This window comes from Phoenix dactylifera, chromosome 1 (genome assembly GCF_009389715.1).
Source record: "Phoenix dactylifera cultivar Barhee BC4 chromosome 1, palm_55x_up_171113_PBpolish2nd_filt_p, whole genome shotgun sequence".
Classification (NCBI taxonomy): Eukaryota; Viridiplantae; Streptophyta; class Magnoliopsida; order Arecales; family Arecaceae; genus Phoenix; species Phoenix dactylifera.
This window is the reverse complement of record NC_052392.1, coordinates 40,698,182-40,722,491: the sequence shown is the minus strand read 5'-3', so window position 1 is coordinate 40,722,491 and position 24,310 is coordinate 40,698,182. Positions and strand designations below refer to the sequence as shown.

General features: G+C 39.2%; 1 protein-coding gene across 3 annotated transcripts; it reads right to left on the bottom strand.

Annotated features, from left to right (window-relative positions):
- Positions 1 to 6,732: 6,732 nt before the first annotated feature.
- Positions 6,733 to 16,942, bottom strand: LOC103714700 (transmembrane protein 64). 3 transcript variants are annotated; one of them, XM_008802063.4, is made up of 6 exons: positions 15,861 to 16,942; positions 15,614 to 15,686; positions 10,158 to 10,430; positions 8,228 to 8,464; positions 7,915 to 8,132; positions 6,733 to 7,328 (listed from the first exon to the last, which is right to left on the bottom strand). In XM_008802063.4, the coding sequence occupies exons 3-6, from the start codon at positions 10,410 to 10,412 to the stop codon at positions 7,061 to 7,063; spliced, it is 978 nt and encodes a 325-aa protein (XP_008800285.1). In that variant the 5' UTR covers positions 10,413 to 10,430; positions 15,614 to 15,686; positions 15,861 to 16,942; the 3' UTR covers positions 6,733 to 7,060. The 3 variants fall into 3 exon arrangements, with proteins under 3 accessions (XP_008800285.1, XP_008800284.1, XP_026663313.1); XM_008802062.4 differs by having other exon boundaries at positions 15,614 to 16,941; XM_026807512.2 differs by lacking the exons at positions 15,614 to 15,686; positions 15,861 to 16,942 and adding an exon at positions 15,173 to 15,487.
- Between the last annotated feature and the right edge of the window lie 7,368 nt (positions 16,943 to 24,310).

The window sequence follows — 24,310 nt, the reverse complement described above, 5'->3', positions numbered from 1 at the left end:
GAGATTTGTTGGGGAAAACAATCAACAAAGCAGCAGCCTTACAAGTCCATCCTCCTTTTCTTCTTTAATAAACAAGTAAACGAAAAGCCTGATGTTTTCCCCTTATTTGCATCTCAAGTAGAGCAGTTTTCCATCAAAGGAAGATGTTTAACTTATTCAGAATATGTCTTTACAACTCTCCTCTTGCACCCGTTCTTAAATGATCAAAGAAGTAGGTGAAGATTTTCTCCCTTTTATTTTCATTGCAATTGGATCACCATCAAATATTATACAGTCCAACTCCTGTGTTTTCTGGTATCCTGCAGAAAGAAAGTGGCATTTGTTTTTATAAAAATTAGGAAAAAGATTGCCAAAGAACAGCCCATGTGAAGAGAAATCTTGCACACTTGTAGCACATATAGGTCATGTTCTTCTGCACGATATTCTAAGGAATTTGACTTTTCTTTTTGCATAATATATCAAATTACTTTTTATTATAACTAAATTTAGATACTCTTGCATATGCTTCTTTTAAACTCTGGTGCTAACACCTGCTCTTTTGTGGTTGTTGTCTTTGTTTTTCTATATATTCTTTATGTGCATAATTTAACCATTGACACTATGGAGTCATAATTTATGAAAGCAATATAGGATCCCCTCCCTTGGGAGGAGGAAAACTTACTTTGAAATTTATCAATAAACAATAGACTTTACAATCAACTTTTCCCATTTTTAGTAGTCACTACTTTGGCCACCCAAGAGAAAACTCTTGGTTCCACCATTGGAGGTGATTTTCTTGGGTAAGGATTTTAGAGTACGGCAAAGCATGGTTCTGATAGTGCATCAAATTGGATTTTTAGGGGCGCAAAATACTTTCCAAAATTTTTTAGTCATATTTATAAAAAAAAATTAGTACCAGGGAAATGAAGATCTAAAAAGTTCAATTTTAGAAAATTCATGTTTAGGTTATTTGGCAAAGATAGTGGCTAAGTTTGTTAACGTAAAGATCATCTGAAATTTCAGAGAATAGACAAATGACTAGGTTATCAGGCCCAACCTATGGTTTAATGGCTTATGGTTAATGGATTTAGAATCTGGTCTGCATCTGGGCTTTCATGGAGAGTATAAAGGGTTGGAAAATCTAATTATATAGGATCTTAATGTTGGATTTGGGAACAGATCGGCTGATAGCCTGATCAATCAGAAGGGGTGGAAAAAGAATATGAAATACGAATATAACAAGGAGCTAAGACAATACCAGGAGAAGAGAAAGGTAAAGAGATTAGAAAGTCGAGAGAGATTAGGAAGGTGAGAGTTGTGAGGATTTGTGCGGGCGTGTATTTAGTCCCACATCGGCTATACACTGGGTAGATCTTGGGTACTTATACAAGGCCAAAAAATTCAAATAGTACCTTCCGACTAGCTTTTTTGAATGAGGTCCTAGGTCGTAACAAATAGTATCAAAGCAAACCTGGTCCATGGCCCATGTAGACTAAGAGACACTGCAGCATGGGCCAATCATGGTGCTTATAATTAGATTTAAATGGATTTGGACCTTTAACCTGGCAAGGACACTAGGGCTTAAACAGAGGGAGTATGTGAGGACCCATGTAGGCATGTATTTAGTCCCACATCGGCTATGCACTAGGTAAATCTTGGGTACTTATATAGGGCCAAGGAATCTAAATAATACTTTCCGACTAACCTTTTTGGGTAAGGTACTAGGTTGTGACAAGAATAGTCTTATAGAGGTTTGTTGCTTTTATCAAATCTGCTGGTCACTTTTCCTCTTAAGCAACAGTGAAGGCCAGCAAATTATAGAAGTATAGCATTAAGATTCCTATTAATTCTCCTAAAAGTAAAGGAAATATAAAGCATAAAATGCTTTCATATCTGGAAAAAAAATCCATCCTTCAATGGCAGAGAAACCAGGCAGAAACTTTAAAAATATGTAGTTTTTTGGTATCTTCCCATTCATTTCAGTTATAATACTTAATTCATGTTGTATGGGCATGTGTTTTGTAAGACTTCTGCTTTCAACTTTTTGGGCCTTTTTATTCTCCAACGAATGCCAACTAAGGTGTCACTTCCCGCATGAGAGTCCTCTATTTGATTTTATCAGTTGAAGGCATCAACCTTGAGGCTTTAACTTCATGCCAGATGACTAAAAAGAGAGGTAATCATAGTGAGGGAATTCTCCAATCTGCATCAAATGAGTTCCCTGCTGTTATAGGTGTGTAATAAGGGTCTTGAAAACAAATCTAGAAACAATAGAGCTTAGTTCAAGACTAAGCTCTGCTAGTTCAGTATACTATCAACCAGATCATTCCTTCTTGCTCAATAGAGGACTCTAATTAATAATAGAAACTAATGAAATATTATTTGGCTTATCGAAAGTCCACCGTGAGACAAATAACTGAATAAAACAGCAATCTGCAGCATTAGATGTTTATTGACTAAAGTCATAATACCTTATTTTAGCACAACATGATGCCTAAAAAACATTATGCATGAAATTTTATTTGGTACTATTCATTCTTCAAGTGTAAATCAACTGAATTTTATTGCTAAACAGCTAGGAGAATAGGATGTTTCTGATTATATGCCCACAGTTGTGCATAATGTCCTGTGAAGTGCCAATACTAACCATCAGCTTATTTATATGTTATTCCTTATCAACTAACATATATTAGCTGGTCAAGTGGGTGATAAAATTGAGGATACAAAATGGACAGTTGATATGCTTGCAGCTGCATAAATTTCTAGCAGGCACAAGTATATCATATTGTGCTTTCCTTAGAATTCATCCATGCATGCATGTGTGGAAGAGAGATTCCCCAACTCATCTTAAACTAGTAAAAAGAAGTGTTTCATGTCTCATCTGAAATACACAAAATCTTGATATATGGTGAGTATTTCAAATAAATAGGTTTTAGTTTTAAGTGAAAAATAATACACGCCAGCATATAAAATTTTTGAATTCAGCTAATATATGATCTACATCTGCACCCAAATGCAGCCTTAAGTAAATTTAAGCATTGCACTATAGATAATATAATAAAAAAATACTGATTATTGAACTAGTTTTTGACCAATCTAGAGAATACTCCTCAAATTATCAGAGATACAGTTGAGCAAGAAGAAAGATACAGTTCAAAAGTCAGCTCTTGCTCAACTATTACCTAATAATGTCCAGCCATAGTAATTCACTCTAAGACATGCATTGATCTGCCTGCATTATACTAGGTTTTGGGGCCATTTTTATGGGAAGTATAATCCACTAACTTTTGAGGAAATAGTACAACCAGAACCAGGTATGTTCTATGATGCTGAATTGTCGAGCTAACTTTTGAAAGATAGGGTTGCCATGGAGCCCTGAGGACCACTTGTAGGAAGGATTTAATTCATTTAAAACATTAAGGTAAAGAGGGAGCTTGAAGTTAGGTGTATAAGGGAGAAGGAAAAGGGCAAGACTTCATACAAGGACATATATTAATGTCTGAGGCACAAATTATAAGTCAACCAAATGGAAATACAATTCCAAATGCTACAAGATATGATGTATAATTAACCCAAAAAAAAAAAAGGAAAAAGAGATCAATCAAATTTATATTTGGCACTTGTCTACACCAAACAATAAAAGTAGAGATCCACCAACTATAATAAATGGTCAATGACATTATGTTGACCAATGTTTAACCTGCCTATTTATTTATTATTGCATGACATATGGAGAAATCATGTTTTACCACTTTTCATCCATACAAGGAGCCATGCAAGAGGCCAAGTCTCATCTCCCAAGTTTTTGTAGGAACTGCTTACAAAATGGGAGTTATTTGGATAAAAAGAGTCGCTTAAAAGAGCATCCACCTCCATGGGATTTATTCATGGAGAAGAGGAAGAAGGGATCACTGTGTATTTGACCTTGTGACTCAGTGAAAATGTATATTTTTGTTAAGACAAGTCATAAGTCAACATAGATGAATATTTTTGGCAATAATTTTGAATAAAAGGTTTCCTGACAAGAAATTCTTTTAAATTGGCTAGGCATGCCTTGGTTGATGTAGGGAGTGGTCAATCCCTTTGCACCTTCTTTTCCATGCCTCAGCATCAAAGGCTTAATATTTGCTTGCGATCTAGAAGTTGCTCAGCGCTAGTATGAGTTACTGCGATAGTTCATTTAAAAATGCATGAGTTTGTATTCCTTTTTCTCCCATCAACTTTCAGATAATTAAGTTGTTTTAGGAACTTCAAATCCTTTAATACTTCCCAATGATTATTTCATCCTTATAGTAGTAATCATCATCCGTCATAGTAATCATCATTGCCATACACATAACTAGGGTTACGTAGTAGGATTCATCCATTACAAGAGAGTAGAAAACACAATGATTGAAAAAACACTATACAAAATGATTGGGGACACAAAGAAAATTCTATAGTAAATTGAACATTTGCTCTAGAGAAAAGGGTTAACATTACATTCTATGCCTAAGATACATGGTAAGAGAGCCTTGATACATAACCATATGTATTGTGGTTGTAATTGAACAAAGAGCTTCCCAAATTATCTCTTTTTCATCTTTTATGTGGGAGAAAGTAATTATTTCCAGCAACAAGCTACTTTTGAACAGTAGTTACTGGTGGCTTCTTCCATGAATAACTCCCACAGTCACAAGGCTGTTGCTCTTTCAAATGTTCCCTCCCTGTTGATAATTTCTGCAAAAATTATCCTCGTGAGATGATAATATCCTCTTACATGGCTCCTTACACGGATGACAAGTGGTAAATCAAGATTTTCCACATGTCATGTACCATTAGATGAAGAGTTAGGCTGAGTATTTGTCGTTATGTGCCATCTATCTTTTATTGTAGCTGGTTGAAATCCTTTTTTTATTTTTGGTGGAAATAGTACAAGCCTCTACAATTGCCAATTGCAATTAAGCTTTAGCTCCTTATACAACCAGAGACATTGTGATCTGGGAGGTCGAAATCAGAATATTGAAGCACCATGTGCATGAGTGTGTGTATGAGAGAGAGAGAGAGAGAGAGAGAGAGAGAGAGAGAGGCCTTTTTTGTGTTCCTTGGTCTCTCAATGTACTTTTTATAGGATCTCCTCTTGATGTTCAGTTTGGATCAAATTAATTGCTATTCAAACCTTTGGCCTATGTTCTGTATGCTCCAAAGAGGATTTGGATGACAAGGAAAAATCTATTCCCACTACTCTTCTCACATTCGGCCCTTTGCATGCCGAGGCCGTTCAATGTGAGACACGCTATATCTCATTTATCAGCGACTGGTGCCACTAACGCGGCTAGTTGTGCACAGCCACATCAATTCTCAAGCTGCGTGCTTAAGAGTTTATTCCCGATGTATACAACTGCTAGATGATAATATTGCCCGGTGTAATTTCATATTGCTCAGAAAGCGCATATTGCTTTCCAGTACTTAGCCTTTCTCCTTTCCTGAGTTATATCATTGTGGGGTTTGCTTCACCAGAATCTTCCATTGCAGGAACAGCAATGAACCATCAGTGTAAGATCAAGTGCATTGCCGGAGGCCACGAATGTTACCCATCAGAAGTGAGGGTAACTCCAGTTTCATGGTGGAATCAACATGTGCTTGCAGAATCTGCAGTATTATGCACAATCAGTTTTGCACATGATGCAAAAGATCTTGAATGTGGTGCCATTTCTGTGTTAATATTTCCAGACCATGGAGATGTAATTGCTCAATCGCCCATATTTTTCTTCTACGATTTATAATGCCTTGACAATGAAAAACTTAGAATGGTAAACATGCTAGGAAAGACTGTTCACTGTGCTATGCTTTGTGATGAATTCGGAATGTCTTATGAAAAAACATTAGTCGTCCACTAGATTCTCACACCTAAGTTTATGTTGGCCATCTAAACTCAGCAGCCGCTTCAGCATGCCTCGCCAAGTTTTTTGTACACTGCAATATAAAATTAATAATTATTTTTTCTAGCGATTCGTTGCTTTGATGTACAAACGAAAAAAGATTAATGTTTTGCTACTGACTTCAAGAAGGGCAAAAAATGGCCCTCGGATACATGATTTTGCATATAAATTGCAAGTAGGATGGCATTGGAAAGGTAACCTGATTCGTCTGTTTGTGATGCTTCTCATGGCTAGTAGATGTGGGTGGTGTTTATCTGTCTTAGTGATGAACAGGACAGGATCCAGTGTTCTAAGCGATATACTCAGGTCTCACTTCATCTACAAGGAAGGTCCAGAAGAGGGCAAGATGGGCAAGATACCAGGGCTAAACGACCCGCATGCACCGGTGTCCATGTTGTTTGCCAAGCAACGCTTGCTGTCTTGAAGCCGTAATATGTGCAGGGCCAGAGCCGATTCCCCGTACGTAAAAAAGCCTCCACTTACACATGATCTTGACAAAGCTAAAGCAATATCCATTTTATATGAATCAATACAGTGAAAACAAACTCGAAGTGCCACCTGTACTGAAAGCATTACTGATTTTCTCGTAGTATCAAATCCAGCATACGGTGTGAATCTAAAGTCATTCTTTTTTCTTGTAAAAAAAAATTACCTACCCTCTCTCTTTCTTTCTTTCTTTTCTTTTCTTCTTTTTCTTTCTTTTTTTTTTTTGAGAGCGAGAAAGGGAATTAACTCTCTGGCCCCTATTCTTGGGGTTGCACCACCTAAGCCTCAAACTCATAGAAGTTAGAACTTCCACCAAGGACCGCCCAGTTCACACAAGGTGGATTCATTTATCAACAAAGCTGAATTCATTTAATACCAACAAGGATCCCATTAAGCTAATTAGCACATGTTTAATTTTCTCTCAATGAAAACTGGATGTACAAAACATGGATGCAATAAAATACATAATCGAGCAAAATTCTGTCATGGCTCCCCATCCCATTCCTAACATCCACGGATGATTGCTGCTGGCTTTTTTTAGCTTTTCTTCTTCTATACATGCAGAGGCTTCGTTTCTCTAAGAAATATATGGCTTGAATCAGGCATCACATATCACCATTTTAACATGTACTTTCTCTTTTTTTCTGTCCTTTTATTTTATAGCAAATTCTCACTCATACATTATCACTTGAGAAAGAGTATGCCCTTGGTCTTTCCTGTGGAAGCTTTTCGAGTTCCAACGAAGCACCACCTTGGTCGTCATTTGCACTGCCAATGCCTTCAGCCCTTTTGAGATCATCTAGAGCTCGCCTTGCATATACAGTGAAGGCAATTGTTATGACAATGGCTATGACAAAGGATACGATATTGTAGACTATCTCCACGGGTGTCATGGAATAATTGCCATATTTCATGTCTGCCAAAGTCCGTATCAACCGTCCGCTGCACCAGAACATAAAAAGGAAAAGAAGGTTTAGAAAAAAGAAATAAAGCTGCTAAGAAATATTACAATTTTCCTTGGTAAAATGGAAATATTCAAAATCCACTACATGCCCGGCCTGGTGAAGAAACATGCCCCGAGATGCACGTTAGCCAGTTCTGATGTTTAAGTTATTCAATGCATAGCATACAACCTATTATTATTTTAAAACATGCTATGGCGTAAAATATGAGGGAAAGCAATTGAGCCTATAATGGTCTCACTTCAATATCGAGGTCCATATTGCTAAGGGATCCTTTGGACCCTGGCAGATCAAAAGTTCGTGCATGATCAAAGCTTCTTTTGTAAGGTTTTGTCAAGAAGATATTAGACATATGCAAAAAAAGTGGAACAAGGTACTTGTGCAGTATCGATGCGGTTGGAAGACATGAGGGCAGTAGTTTCCTAGAGAGAGGGTTATCCTAATTACATGTTTGCTTTGCCCTTTGATCAAATGACAAGAAATTCAATAAAGCACTGCTTTTTTTTCCTTCAAATGCTATTTTTGGAAACATATATCATATTACCAATTATGCCTAACTCACTGACCTATAGATGTAGATAAAAGCTTCTGGAATCATTCCAGCAATTGAACCAACTAAATAAGGTCCAAATTTCATATTTGTCACCACTACGGCATAATTGAAGATCGTGTAAGGAAATGGCGAAATTCTAAAGAGTGCAACAACTCGAAACTGTTGGAACCAGCTCCCTTCTCCAGCCAACCTAAGAAGAGCTGTCTGCTGAGGCCATCTCTTCAGCCATGACTGTATTAATCCAAAGAAACAGAAATATATAAGTTCACTGAGAGAGATCCTTGATACCAAAATGAAGGTAGGCATATGGAACTGAAAGGACTTACATGTATACGTTCACGAAAAAATAAGCCAATCAAATAGGGCAATACCATGCCAATTGTAGTCCCTACCATGATTATCACAAAACCCAGACCATACCCAAAAATCATTCCTGCCAGCCACATGGAGGGTCCAGAAGGGATCAAAACAACTGGAAAGAAAGCTAGGGAGGCAACGAGCACAAGGGCAAGAACAGGCCGACCAAAAGCAGTTGCTTCCCATTGCATAATTGGCAGGAGAACCTACAAAATTATCCAATTGAACTAGTATGTGGAAGATAAAGATAATAATACTAAAATGAGATTAACGTTGAAAAATGAGATTAACATTACTTCTTTCTTCCTAAATAAGAGAAAAGGCCAGATAGATTTCAATACCTTGCTGAATGAGAGGATTGAACAAGCATAATGGAGATACTTAAAACAGGTTGCAAGAAGGAAATACTGATATATTCCTTATGCATACTTAATTTCTAGTATTCATGCAAGGGTACATCCTGAAATCACATAATTGCACAGACATTCCATATATTGTTTTACGTATTAGAGTATATACCATATCATAACCAGCTGGAAGCGATACCCTAAAAAAGGAAAAATAAAAAAAATTACAAGTTCTGCGCGTAGACAAATTGCAAGCACACAAACATAGACAAGACCAATGCCCTGTTTAAAGCAGGATATTTCATAGAGAAATGAGCATCAAAGAAATAACCAGCAGAGATTTTGCACATAGCTCATCTGCATCTACATGTATTGGATGCTCACAAGACATTCTGAGGCCATCTATTGAGTTTGGGAAAAAAAAAACTTAATAAACATGGAGAGACCAGCCAGTAGATTCGATTATCTAGTAACACAACCATCTATATCTTCCAATCCTTTAAGTGTGTATACCATCCATAACCTGAAATTCTCATGATCAAGGTATTTTATTTTCTTTATTCTCTTCTTCTCTTATTGTTTAAAATCAAACCTCTCAAGAAATACATACTACATTCAACATTCGATTATGGGATAGGAAAAAACCCTGACTACTCTCTCTTCTCTCTTTTGTCCTCCAGAATTCTGCATCCTTTCTCATCCTCCATGACAACACCACCACCTAATACCTTCGAATCTCCTGCTTGAGTGACCTCTTTTCTACGTGATTATCATTGTTATGAATTCAGATGTATTCCCCATTTTCCCTCCACAATCCAGATAGTCTTGGGAATGTTCTAGTTTCTCAAATACTTAATAGTGACAACTAAGTCACCTGGTTTTGAGCCATGAAAATGGTACTCATGTCAAAAAGCAATACAGTTTTTTTTTTTTTAGGATGAAACCCCTCTTCGGACTTCAATCTAACAGTCAAATGTCCTCACAATGGGAAAGTTGCAATCAAATGGTATACTCTTGGTTTCTTGATTCAGTCTTCGCAGATACTGACAGTAGTGTTATGTATGCTGATTCTGCCCACTGGAATGACCTCCATGGTCATCTCTCAAGAGAACACCTGCAATGTTTACCAAATCTCTCATGCTATTGCCACTTTCAACAACAAATCCTCTTCAATGACCACATTAGATCTTTAACTTGGCAGGGTCCCCCAACTATTAGAAGCTAGGAGCTTCCATGGACTGTTGCATCTCATTGAACAACCAATCACATCCAAACTGGTGGTTGTCAGTTGCCTGACATAGATTCAGGATCAAATAGTTATATAATCACACTCTAGCTCAAAAAATATGTCAAGTTTGCTTCAAATCAGATAAAAATTCATGCAAATGCACTCATCAAAGTTGGATATGAGATTTATTATTAAAGGCCCAACTACTGAGCTTCTTTATAAGAAAAAAAGGCCACATGAGCAACTTGCTTTCACATTTTATAGGTACAACAAAAATCAGAAACTCAAAAAAAAGAAAAAGGCATGGGCTAATGCTGGAACTACCTTTTCAAAAGCAAATGGGACTCCCCATTTCACGAATGCGTAAGTGAGTGGTATTAGAAGCAAGCAACAAAATAAAAGCTTTATCCACCAGAAGAAGGACTTAGACTTTGATTTCTCAAGTGACTGTTGAGAATTAACATCAACTGTTCTCGCCTCATTTGGCACAACCAGCCTTGCATATTCACTGTCCTCCCGTGTATGCTGCTCAAAATTTTCACTATTCTTTTCCGACATCTCAGATGAACTCGACATCATTTTAATGCTCTTGAGAATCTGTTAGACACAGACAAACAACAAGAAAAAGGTCAGCGACATCAAAACAGATGCATGGGAAAGAAATTCTAGGACCTCAGAACATCTATTTAACTTGATTCCACCCAAAAAGAATGAAAATGGTTATTTCCAAGCCAGATGAAACGAGGAGACGGTATGCTGGTGTAAGATTATCATAAAGTTTGTTGGGTGGGGTGCGGCGCAGGGGGTTGATATGTAAAGGCTACATTCTTCTACAACAAGATTTGCAAAGGACATATAATGGTAAAATAAAAACCAGTTTAGTATATTAATAAAACTCAAAGTTTGATAATTTAAGCTTGGTATACATTATTGACCCTTTCCCTATCAGGTTAAAACTTTGGATTAAATCAGTATTTAACATAGTATCATAGCTCAAGTATATTGGAGTTCATGAGTTCAAATTCCCTCCAGTCTAGTTATTTATTCAATTATCCTCGGTAATCTATTAATCTGATTTTGATTAGTCTTGACTCGGTTATCCCTCCATGCGCTTGGTCCCAGGCACACATGAGAGATTGTTAAGCCTAATATACATTATTCACCCTTTCCTTATCAACTTAAGCTTTTAATTAAATTGGTCAGTTACCAAAGCTTCACTTAATCTATGCACATCTAAATGTGTGTTTCATGCATCAGCGCATGATGTTACAAACAACTTAGTCATTCTAAAAATCCATGAGTAGCATTCATGTTTGGAGTTCATGTCATGTTTAAACTACTTGGATCCCTTAATCATCAAAAATATAGTTTGCATCAACGGATCGGTAATCATCCTTAAAGTTACCATATATTTCGTTTAAACGACCTCACTATTTTAATTATGGTCCGTTGTACTGCCCTGTATCGGCCAGAAATTGGTACGAAACACACCTTTAAGTCAGCACAAGCCTCGTACACCCATACCGATGCGTACCGCCCATACCGAGGCGTACTGCCCCATACCGAGGCGTACCAAGATGTGTATCAGTCTGTACCGAAGCGTACTAAGATAAAAATTGAGAAAAATGGTTGGATAACTATTTCGGCACAATACCGTACCATACCAAACCGATAAAGTAACGATACGGTATCCGATACTGATACAGTATTCGGTACCAAGATTGCGGACCTTGATTTTAATATATGCACCAACATCCGCAATCCTAGTATCGAATACCATTGGTTCAGCACGGTGCACATCCTGTACCGAGATAGCTTCGGATCTCTTTTTTCTCCCTTTTTATCACAATACCAACTGAAACAGCATGATACGAGTCGGTACAATATGGTACGCACCCTGATTTTAAATGGTATTGGGCGATACGAGGCAGTTCCGCTCAATTCGGACTGGTTCAACTGATATAGCGAATTGAATCTTGGTACCATATTGGTACCTTATCAATACTATACGATACAGTCAATACAGGTCGATATGGTAGACCTTGATATGCACCATATAACTCTTCATCCCCTCGTACAATTCACATGTAAATAGATAAGCTGCACATGAGTTGCCATTACATTCCAAGGCCTTTAATGGTTGAAAATAAATATGAATTTTTTTAATCTAAACATGAATAACTATTGAAAACTTGAAAAGGGTATTTCATGTCATCTACTCTCAGGAGTCCCACTTCCTCTTCTTTACATGTCCTCAACCAAGAAACAGAGTCAACTGATTAGGGGTATAAACAAGCTAAGCTCAATTAAGCCGATCCAATCCTAGCACCTTTGAGGGAGGTACAAGACAGTTTTTGGTGTAGGCTCATAATGGCCATTCCAGCTAATGCACCAGTCCCTTGATCTAAAGATAGAATGCACAACTCAAAACTTCACCTCCACCGGTTTCACCTCTCAACTTTCTCTAAATATTTCTATAGAAGCTAGTCATAAGGACTCGTTTGGTTCATGGAAAGAGGAAGGGGGAAGTGTGGTCAATAAAAAAAATGAAAAAATGCCTCATGTTTGATTGGAGTTTTCGAAAGAAAGAGATGGAAAAGTAGCTTTTTCATGAACATAAGATTTCGATATTTTATAAAAAAATCCATATGGGACAAAAAAAAGTCCAATTCCCACCGATTGAGAATTGGGGTAATTTTTTTTCCAAAAGTGCACTTAAACTTTGAGATAGAATAGAGTAAAATCTTTTCCTTTATTAAGGGCCTAACATGCATTACCCAACTCTTTCAGAAAAGTAGATACTCAATCAAACATAAGCCATTTTGAAATGTGCCACTTTTTCAAGGTCAACCAAACATGCAAAAACTATTTTTCTAGGCATCATATATCCACGCATCAACTTTTCAAAAAAATCATTCCAGTGTGGAGAAATTCTTCCTGTGAATCAAACAAATCCAAAGTGATTCTTAGATTTTCATATACTTTGGCATTAAATGCTGCTGCTTGTCTTTTGACTTTCTAGAATTACAATTTAACTTAAACAGCTCCCTAAGCCATCCAATTTAAATTTGAGTCAAATTCGAGCCATTTACAAAGAGCTCTTTTAAGAGATTTGGTTAAAGCCGAAGGTTCTTATTTTTTCATATACTTCTAACCTAATTCCACTACCATATCTTCATCTTATATAACTAAAACACATTCTACTCTATTTCTTAAATAGAAATATAGTTTACATTATGTTGTTACTCTTTTTTATAAGTAGTTGTTAGAATAATAATTGATTATTATTTGGATTTCAAGCATCATCAAACCAAGCTCAATTGAGCCAGGCCTAGCTCTATCTCAACTCATTTACTAATCAAGCAATTCCTCATCAAGCCAAATTTTGAGATGAACACTAGATGTTGACAAAGAGCTTGACTTTAGCAAATTACATCCCTGTGTTACTATTATCTTCTAAAGAAAGATCCTAGTTTTAAAGTTTGATGAACATTGCCTTGAGCTAGACATTTGGCTTTCTCCAAGAACATGTCTTCATTTTTCATTCAATGAAAGCTGGTAAGTATGATTATCAAGACACTCCCTCAAATCATTAGGGGGAAAAACTAATATAATGTCATGATTAAAGAAAAGGGGCTTTTGTCTTGACACAGATCAATCACATGTTAGCTATTTAGCTAAAGATTGTAGTATTGGAGATTAACATCATGGTATATCTATCTTCTTCACACTAAATAGGTATAGCTAAAGAATTTTAAATCTATCTTTATGATAATCAAGAAGAAAAAAAATAGAGTAGACATAGTGAATACTGAACCAACCTTTACACCACCAACCATCAAAAAACAATATCAAGAGAAAAGAAATTAAAATTGAAAGTAAATCATAGACCAAGAATCTACAAGAATGGAGTATGAGGAATGTAGTTTGGTAACAAAGCATGAGAATGCAAGAATATAAGGAAACCGGGGTGTTAGCTTAAATGGTGTTTCAGAATGCATACATCAAAAAAAAATGAAAAGAGAAAAAAAAAAATTGAGACTGAAGGTAAATCATAGACCAGGAATCTACAAGAATGGAGTATGAGGAATGTAGCTTGGTAACAAAGCATGAGAATGCAAGAATATAAGGAAACCTGGATGTTAACTGAAATGGTGTTTCAGGATACAGACATTAATGAGGCATTGCAAGCATAGAAAACAGCTAAACGATTAATAAAGAAAAGATGAAATGTATGACAAGTTATGCAGTGGGTTAATACTGTACAGAGAACTAAAAGCACGATCACCACATAGATGTGATAACAACTTAATAGTAGCAAATACACATGATGAACACCATAACGCTTCAAGCTTGGCAAATTACAAAATGAACCTAAAAAAATATGACCTTCATAGTTTTGACTTTAGGCTGATAAAGCTGGAGGCACAATGCCAATACAAAATGCAACTAATGTATATCATCAACCTAATGTCTTTAGGGAGGCATTCAAAAAATATGACTCTCCGACAAGCAGGCTTTTTGCAGGCCACATCCGAAGGAGATCCAACCCCCGGCACCTCGGCTAGCTTGCTCAACTCGTCTCTAGCCGACCTCAAGGTCGACCGAGCTGCGCTCCCACTTAAATCCGGATTCGACGGCAACACATTGAATTAATATTTACCTATTTAAATGTGTGTTAGTGCTCACTGGAAAGTCAAGCCCACAACTTTATGGTCAATAATTTCTCTTAGTTTGATCATCATAGAGGCTGAAAATTCCTCAAAGTTTAAGCATGCCATAACTAATTAGCCCAATAATAAGTTATTTTATGGAAAATTTAAGTTGCTTTTGGTTTGAAATTCATTGCTTTTCAATTAAGCTTCGATATTTATTTTATATTTCTTAAGATTTAAGTAACTTTTCCTATATACGTACAGGAAAAGATATTGGATGATAGAGAGTTAAATCATGAAGGTCGCGTGCTTTAGTTCTTTGTTATAATCGCATGCCCAGGAAGGCCCATGTAAGCATTCTCAAAGCATCCTAAGTCTCTAACACCATCAGATGATGTACACAAATGCACATATGTATTAAAGACAAACAGCGCTTCACCAGTGCATCGAAGACACATAAAATTCCTACAAAGAATTCTTCCTTAGATGCATTTGTGGGCCACCAAAACCTAACTAATTGGAATATCTACCAGAGCACACATTTTACTTTTTCTCACCAACCTCTGAAGAATCTGGAATACATAAAATCGTATAATTTATACCCACAACATTGCACCGATCAAGAAAATTAACAGATGCATTTCCTAGCGTTATGAAAAGAGGAACTGCATCCTCCTATTGTACCTGAATCTGCACTTGCTCCGTCCCTGCTTTAAGCTGTCGACCATTCAGTTATGGTTTCTACAATCCTCGAAACCCTCCACAACCTCCTTAAGTGAGGATCAAGGACTCATCATCAAGAGGTGTTCAAAATAAAGCAACTTCCCAGTTCATATGCTTGTTAAGGCACTTTAACTATTTGCTTCGGACCTCAGCAAGATTTCCCTTTCCTTTCTCGCCCCGTAAAATTCTTTTAGAATACCCTTCTTCTTTCTCTTGTTCCTCCTATTCTATACAACCGGAATTAGAAAATCTACAGCCCCTTTTGCAGAATCTACGTCTCTGCCATAAGCAGAGCTCTCGATCATCGAATTAACGAAGAGAGGAAAATGAGAAAAAGGAAAAAGAAAGCAAACCAAATTAAGGAGAAGCAGGGGGGATATTTAGCAGGAGACTTTGCAATACCTGGTGAGTGGCAAGGATTCTTCTTCAGGTGGGGGAGCAGGCAGCGGACGCCCTTCGAATGAACACTTGTTAGCTGGAGAGGAAACAAGGAATCGGGGGTCAGAGGAGGGCGGCGCGTGGAAGGAGAGAGAGAGGTAGCGGAACAAAAAAGGGAAGACTGATGGAGGTTTGTTTTCTTTCTTCTTCTTCTTCTTCTTCTTCTTCTTCTTCTTCTTATCTATTGAAGAAGAAGGGGGGTAGGGTTTACAATCGGTTTGGTCAGCGACGGATTCAAAGTTCACGCGCACAAGCTCGTAGACGGTGGCGCAGCCGCAGACATAAGATGGGAAAGCGAGAGGAGGCGAACAAAAGCTTCATCGTATTTAGGAAAACAGCCCATTCTTGTAATTTTCCCTTCGTTGCCCGGAAAGCCAAGGCATTTCCCTCACGGAAACGCCCCCATACTTTCCAGCAATGTCCAGGACACCCCCACCTAGTCAAATTGTCCTGCTTTTTCTCCCTTGAAAAAAATTATCAGACCTGACTCCCGAGGGTGTCGAGAAATTATATCCTACGTCAGCAGGTTTACCAGCTTAGCGGTAATATCACGCCAATTCCTGTCCATCTAATGTGCCAGCTCGCCACATCAACATAAGTGAAATGAAGAGCTCCTCGTTGACCTTTTCCTCATCCAAGAACTGGAGAACGAGGAGGACGAGCCTGCGGCTACGGGACGGCATGGCGGCCGGGGGCACCTCCACTCACCGCAGCGCTGCAGGGTCTTCGGGGAGCCTCCAACAGCGACGGGGGCAGATCGGGTGCCCGGCGGCCATGAATCGGATCGGACGGGGGCGAATTCCTCGATCTCCGCGAATCGATGGGGGCAACGAGTAGGGCCGCAAGGCCGCGAGGAGAGGAGGGAGACGACGACAGGTAAGGCTGCGAGACCGCAAATCCGATGGCCGCAGCGGGCAGAGCAGGGGCCAGCGAAGGAGCAGAGGTCGTCGAAGAGGGTTTTGGCGGCAAGAGCACCGGCCAGGTAGGCAAGAATGGAGGCGCCGACGCTGCAGTAGTGGAGGGCGTGGAAGTGGAGGAGGAAGATGAGGGTGAAGAGGGCGGACTTGGCAGCGAGGGGCCGGAGGAGAGGAATAGCGTTGGGGGGAGGCGGCGACGGAAAAAGGGCAGCGGAAAAGACGGAGGGCGGCGAGGGAAAGCATACCCTTCTTTTTCTTTTTCTTTTTTCCCTCTCTTACGCACGTGGTGGAACTTAATTGGCCCGGTGTACCAACTCATTGTACTGCTGAGCTGGTACACGTACCTTTCCCCTTTTTTTTTTTTTGTTACTGTATTTTGGCTAAGGAAATCCTCAACTTTCAGAAGAATTACAACAGAACCATATCTCTTAGTCGGTAGTCGGTACTTCGAGAGACCGCGAGTTATCAACCGGTTAAACAAGTAAATCTTGGCCATTCACATCAAATATATGAACGGTTCAGATACCGTAAAAAGGTAGCTGGGGATTCCCCTTCCCTTTGATTATTGGATGCTAATAATGTTTGCATTGCACGGCACATAATCTAAGTCATAGTCATGTCTGGTGCAAGTGTTTGATTGTGAAATGTTCCTTCATCGTATAAGAAACAACTTGCCTGACAAATGACCTAATTTATTTTCATATTTACTTACCATTTTGAAATTGACAAAGGAATCTGATAACTTGGCCGACATATGTAAAGCACTTCAGAGTGTTAATTAGCTATGTATCTGACCCTTGGATTGAAGGCATAAAATAGGAAAAAACATTCAGAGTGAAACTGTTGTTAATGCTTCTGCTGGAAAACAAAATTTTTCTAATGTATTTTGCATACAAAATTACAAACTAATCCTGCGACTTTTTCAGCTTTGATGGGCCCGAAACAAAACTCCCCTCCCTTGTCGGTTATGAATTATGATCAAAAGATGGGCCCGAAACAGGGCCGATGCCAACGCATTCCTTTTGCAGCTCGCTGCAACGTTCGTGGTGGGCCTGGACCTTAAGGTCTTCCAATACGAAAGACCGGAGACAGATCCGGCCGAATCCAACCCAACTTCGGAGTGTGGTTCACGCTTAACACCCACGTTCTATTTGGATCGTTATACGTTGACGTGGCAATTTGTCGTACCCTCGTCACCAAATTCATGGGCCTTGCTAATAATATGCCATACCCATGAAGATGAAGATGGATCGGGGGTTGTATCCTTCGCGCGAAACACGGATGCGATCTGTGCAAATGTATAATGATGAGTTCAAATTGTTTTTAGATATGAGTGATCGGTGGATTCGCACGAAAGAAGGTGAACCTTTCTTTTGTGCAACGGATAGAATTCCGATCCCATGAAGGCGCAGAAATTATGCCTTATCCAAGGTGCACCATGTTGGCGGCGCACCACAAGAACAATTCGTGACAAGGTAAGAGAGCAACAATTCGAAACGAGCAGCCACCTGGTGTAGGGTATAACCTGCCCGTGAAAATGCGTCTTTCACCTTGGGCGCTGATACGGCAACATGCAACTATCATCTTGTACTATAAACAACGGCAGCATAATGCTGGTAGACAAATTTAAGAGGCACAAAATCTACCCTGGGATGTCCCAGGCGTTATATTCCATCCATGCAGTTGAACCCCAAACAACCACGGACCAACGTTGATGGCTCGGCAGCCCTTCGTGGATCCGTATCCCATCTCCTCTGAGCACTGGAGCTAGCCGCATGGGCTTGGCATGTCAAGACAAAGGTAGGCTGCATCTCGCGCGTCGCGAGTCGCGGCGTCGCCGTTGTTTAGATCTGATGCACGGTGGAGACTGTCTCCATCGGACACCTCATCTGCGTCAGGAATCATACACAGGTCTCGAAGCTGAAGCTCCAAGGCCCAAATCCAAGGCTCGAGGCAGGGTCGCTTCATCCGAAGTTTTGAGCAGGGCTGGGCCAGTCTAAGCCCTATAACATCAGGCCGCCATGCGCCACCGAGCTCATATATCCCGGAGCCTGCATGACACGAGCAAGCTGAGACACCTCCAAGTTTTAATTCCATCAACTAGCTCATATAAGGAAGCCCTATCTAACCCAATTAAAGAATATTAGAAACTTTTGCATCCAATGCAGTCAGTAGCAACTTCCACTCGACATAACGAAGATCCTGGGAGAATGAACGGTCCGCGTACGCTTGACATATGGGAGATCCTACCATGGACTTGGAGTGATGCCGGATTTGGCAAACTATGCTCCATGAAGGTATAATTTTCCGGACCCATCTATTTGATTGCATCAAAGATCATGGACTTGAAGTGGGTACAGCACATGTATGTTGTTTGTTATCCGACCATCCGTTCAATCTGCAGCCCTTATACAAAAATTACCTTGTGATGTTAACAAAACAAACAAACAAAAAAACGCTGCCGACCATAACACAGAAAAAGTTAGGCCAACAACGAATACAAGAGGGATTTTTCGGGCGGGGTGCCCTGACTCAAAGCAGCATTTCCCAATTTGCCCATCAATGTTGCAACCATTAAGCGCCATGGATGCAGCACAAAGGGTATCGCGAAAAAAACATTAGATCTCTCAAGTTCAATCTGGAACTGGTATATCCATCCCATGAGAATTTCACTTCTAGGCGCCATTTACAAGGATTTCTTGAGTTGTGATAAATCCAGACGGGCTCATAACATTACATATATATAAATATATATACTAGGTCATGCACCAGACCCGCAAGAGATAGTCCTATGTGTAGGAAAAAAAACACTCATTCACTTTGTGAGATCACAAACTCAACCAAATATGGCCAACTACGTGTAAGTTTATGAATACAAAGTCTATGGAAGCTAGTCACCACAAATACCAATGCTAGGCAAGCAAAATGTATGGACTGATTCTAAGTGACAAAACATCAAACACATAGAAGGCATACACAAGAGACACAAGATTTAATGTGGTTCGGTATATAGCCTACATCCATGGGTCATGCTCCGATCAAACTTCCACTATAATAAACAAATTACAGTGATTTCTACTCAAGTATCAACATATATCACTTGAGCCAACACAATCCAAAAAGAGGAGAAAGACAAGGGTTACCTCATGAGCATAAACAAGCCAACTCCAACACAAAATCTTCCAAACAACTTGTTGGAAGAAACTACACCCTTGAAAATACAAGCTTCAATAAGTATCAATGGACATAAGAGTAGGACACACAAGCTCTCCCCAAACCTAGCCGTCTTCCCTCACAAAAAGCTCTGATTTTCGTGCTTCTATTTTTATATCCAGAAAAAACAGCACCCAAGCTTTAAAGTTGGGCTTAAAATGACTTAAGAGGTTCCATGGGCTTGGACCAAAAGAAAAGGCCCAAACTACATAACAATCTCCCCCTCCAAACCCATGAGGGAGGAGAACCAACTAATGACTCCTCACCGGGACCCTAAACCCGCCAACTTGGCGCAAAGCTCAAACTTTTCTTTAGGAAGCACTTTGGTCATCATGTCAGAAGGATTCTTATCTGTGTGTATCTTCTTAAGCCGCACTTGTTGCTTCTCTACTACATCACGTAGCCAATGATACCTCACATCTATATACTTCGTACGAGAGTGATACGTAGCATTTTTACTCAAATCCATAGCACTCTGACTATCACAAAACACCACAAACTTATCTTGCGATATCCCAAGCTCAAGAAGAAATCTCTTCATCCATAGCATTTCTTTGGTGGCCTCTGTAGCAGCAATATACTCTACCTCTGTAGTGGACAATGCAACACATTTTTGAAGCTTTGACTGCCATGAAACAGCTCCCCCAGCAAATGTGAACAGATATCCTGAAGTGGACTTCATGTGGTCTAAATCTCCTGCCATATCAGAATCTGTAAAACCCTCTAACACTGGTTTGTAGCCACCAAACCTCAAGCACAACTCAGAAGTACCCCTCAAGTACTTGAAAATCCATTTCACACCTTCCCAATGATCTCTGCCTGGATTTGAAAGAAACCTACTAACCACACCAACTGCTTGGGCAATATCTGATCGTGTGCACACCATAGCATACATAAGACTCTTCTACAGCTGATGAATATGGAATGGCCTCCATGGATTTCCTTTCATCTTCAGTAGATGGACATGAGCATTTAGAAAGCTTAAAGTGACAGCAAGAGGAGTGCTAACTGACTTAGCACTTGCCATGTTGAATTTTTGAAGCACTCGTTCAACATATTTCTCTTGTGACAACCACAATTTCTTTGCCTTCCTATCACGATAAATTTGCATGCCCAAAATTTGTTGTGCTACACCTAAATCTTTCATATCAAAAGACTTAAATAAAACTTCTTTTAACTTCACAATCATTTTTGCATCCTGACCCAAGATAAGCATATCATCTACATAGAGCAAGAGAATAATAAAGTTCCCACCACTAAACGTCTTGAAGTAAACATAATGATCTACATCTGTTCTTTTGTACCCATGATCGACCATGAATGAGTCGAACTTCTTGTACCACTACCTTGGTGCTTGCTTAAGCCCATAAAAACTTTTCTTCAACTTGCAAACCAAGTGCTCTTTATCTTTCACCTCAAACCCCTCAGGTTGAGCCATGTAGATCTCTTCCTTCAAATCACCATGAAGAAATGCAGTTTTAACATCTAATTGCTCTAGCTCAAGATCCAAACTAGCTGTCAAACCCAAGGCAACTCTGATAGAACTCATCTTCACAATCGGAGAAAAAATCTCATCAAAGTCAATGTCTCTCTTCTGACCAAAGCCTTTAACAACCAACCGGGCTTTGTGTTTCACTAGCTTTCCATTGCCATCCTTTTTCAACTTGAACACCCATTTGTTCTTCAATGCTTTTCTGTCTCTAGAAAGCTCCACAAGCTGATAAGTGTCATTTTTCAGCAAAGAGTTCATCTCTTCCTGCATAGCTCTTATCCAACTAACCTTGTCTTCATGAGACTATGCTTCTTGAAAGCTCTCCAGCTCCCCCTCACTAGTAAACATAATGTACTCTGAAGCAGGATACCTTGATGATGGTCTATGCTCTCTAACAGATCTCCTGACTTGAGGTTCTGCACTTTCTTGTTGAGTAGACTGCTCCCCCTGCTCACTAACCTCATCTTCAAGCATCTCATCATCATCCATACCCATTTCTGATATATCATTACCACTAGTTTCTGGTACCTCATCTCTGCTAGATTCATATTGTACCTCTCCCCCATATGTAGTATGCTGCAAAGGTGTCGTAATAGGTACAAAATCGATAGCATCTTCTACCACATCCTTAGATTTCTCAGCCATTTCAGCATCTTCAAAAGTTTGGCCTTCATGAAAGACCACATCTTTACTTCTGATAATTTTCCTCTTCACTGGATCCCATAATCTGTATCTAAACTCTTCATTGTCATAACCAACAAAGATACAAGGAAGTGTCTTATCATCAAGCTTCAACCTTTGCTCCTTATGTACATGTGCAAAGGCTTTGCACCCAAATACCTTCAAATGCGAATGGGAGGCATCCTTTCCGCTCCATATTCTCTCTGGAATATCAAAGCCCAAAGGAACCGAGGGAGATCTATTTATTAAGTAACAAGCAGTGAGAACGGCTTCATCCCAAAATGCCTTAGGTAACTTAGCCATCTTTAGCATGCATCTGACTCTCTCTACAATGGTGCGGTTCATTCTCTCTGTCACCCTATTATGTTGTGGTGTACGTGGAACAGTTTTTTCATGCCTAATACCATGCTCGGAGCAGTAACTTCTGAACTCTTTTGATGTGTACTCTCCTCCATTATCACTACGGAGACACTTCAATGGTTTTCCTATCTCTCTTTCGACCATGACATGAAACTGGTGAAATAACTGAAACACTTGATCTTTTGTCTTCAACAAATACACCCACACCTTCCTTGATGCATCATCAATAAATGTGACAAAATACCTATTGCCACCTAAGGACTCCACCACAATGGGTCCACAAACATCAGAGTAAACCAACTCAAGAGGATTAGATTTCTTTGAAGAAGTTTTAGCAAAAGAAACTCTATGTTGCTTACCAAAAAGACAATGATCACAATGATTTAGAGTTTTACCTTTTGCAAAGAGAATGAGAGACATCTTTGCTAAAATTTGCAATCCCTTCTCACTCATGTGAGCCAACCTCTTGTGCCACAAGCTTGGAGACGACTCATCTTCGGTGACATACAAGTCATCTCTACACACCTTCATATGTGTCTTGTAAAGAGTGCAACAATGTTTTGCTTTAGCTACCACAAGTGACCCTTTAGTAAGCTTCCATCTTCCATCACCAAAGCAATTCACATAACCTTGCCTATCCAAGACATTCACGAAAATAAGATTAAGGTGCAAATCGGGAACATGGTGCACATCCTTCAAGGTCAAAGTACATCCGGCATTAATTTGAATGCAAACATCACCGATTTTCACAATCTTCGAATAACTCTCATTGCCCATCTTCACATTTCCAAAGTCTCCTTCCTTGTATGAAGTGAAGAACTCCTTATAAGGAGTAGAATGGTAGGAAGCTCCAGTATCAACAACCCACTCAACTTCTTCACCAACATGCATATATTCATCCTCTTCATAAGAAAGAACTACTACTTCTTCACTTGAGCAAGTAGCCATTGTATTCTTGTCATCTTCTTTCTTCTGTGTATTATTCTCTTTTTGTTGTGCTTTCCATGCATAGCAATTTCTTTTTATATGCCCCACTTTACCACAATGATAACATTTGCCTTTTTCACCAAACTTTTCTCTAGACTGAGATCTTCCCTTAAATTTACCGTGAGCTTTGTGTTCTCTACTCTCACCCCTGTTCTCCATGACAAGAGCTTGTGCATTATCTATACCCGCTGACTTTCTTGTTGTTTCTTCATTGAACAAGCTACTAGTCACTTGACTCATTGACAATACACCACCCAGAGCAGAGTTACTAACTATGACAACCAAGGTCTCCCAACTATCCGGAAAAGAACTCAAAAGCAACAAAGCTTGCAACTCATCTTCAAGCACCATTTTCATTGAACTCAATTGATTCACAATATTTTGAAGTTCATTCAAGTGACCGGCAACGGGGAAACCCTCTTTAAACTTCATATTCACAAGCTTTCTAATTAAAAAAGCTTTGTTTCTGGCGGTCTTTTGCTCATATCTAGCCTCTAGCTTCTTCCACAACTCATGAGCATCGGTTTCATTAGACACATGATGAAAAACACTATCATCCAACCATTGCCTAATTGTCCCAATAGCCTTTCTATGCAACTTATGCCAAGCTTTATCATCCAAGTCTTTAGGCCTAGCCGTTTCACCCTCCACATGCTCATACAAATCTTTGTCATAAAGAATTTCTTTCATTTTTAGTTTCCAAATCAACCAATTTGTGTTTGTAAGCTTAATCATGGTACTAGAAGAACCTTCCATCTCAAACTACACAAGTCAACCACAAGCCACACAACTTAGCTCTGATACCACTTGTAGGAAAAAAAAACACTCCTTCACTTTGTGAGATCACAAACTCAACCAAATATGGCCAACTACGTGTAAGTTTATGAATACAAAGTCTATGGAAGCTAGTCACCACAAATACTAATGCTAGGCAAGTAAAATGTATGGACTGTGATTATGCCCAAAGAATAACGCGGCTATCGCAGTATATATTGGGGTGTCGATTCCACA

Coding starts and splice junctions, on each gene's coding strand:
- LOC103714700 (XM_008802063.4), bottom strand. CDS start 10,412: ATGATGTCGAGTTCATCTGAGATGTCGGAAAAGAATAGTGAAAATTTT. Junction 8,465..10,157: donor TCCCATTTGCTTTTGAAAAG/GTAGTTCCAGCA, acceptor ATAATTTTGTAG/GTTCTCCTGCCAATTATGCA. Junction 8,133..8,227: donor TTTTTCGTGAACGTATACAT/GTAAGTCCTTTC, acceptor GGATTAATACAG/TCATGGCTGAAGAGATGGCC.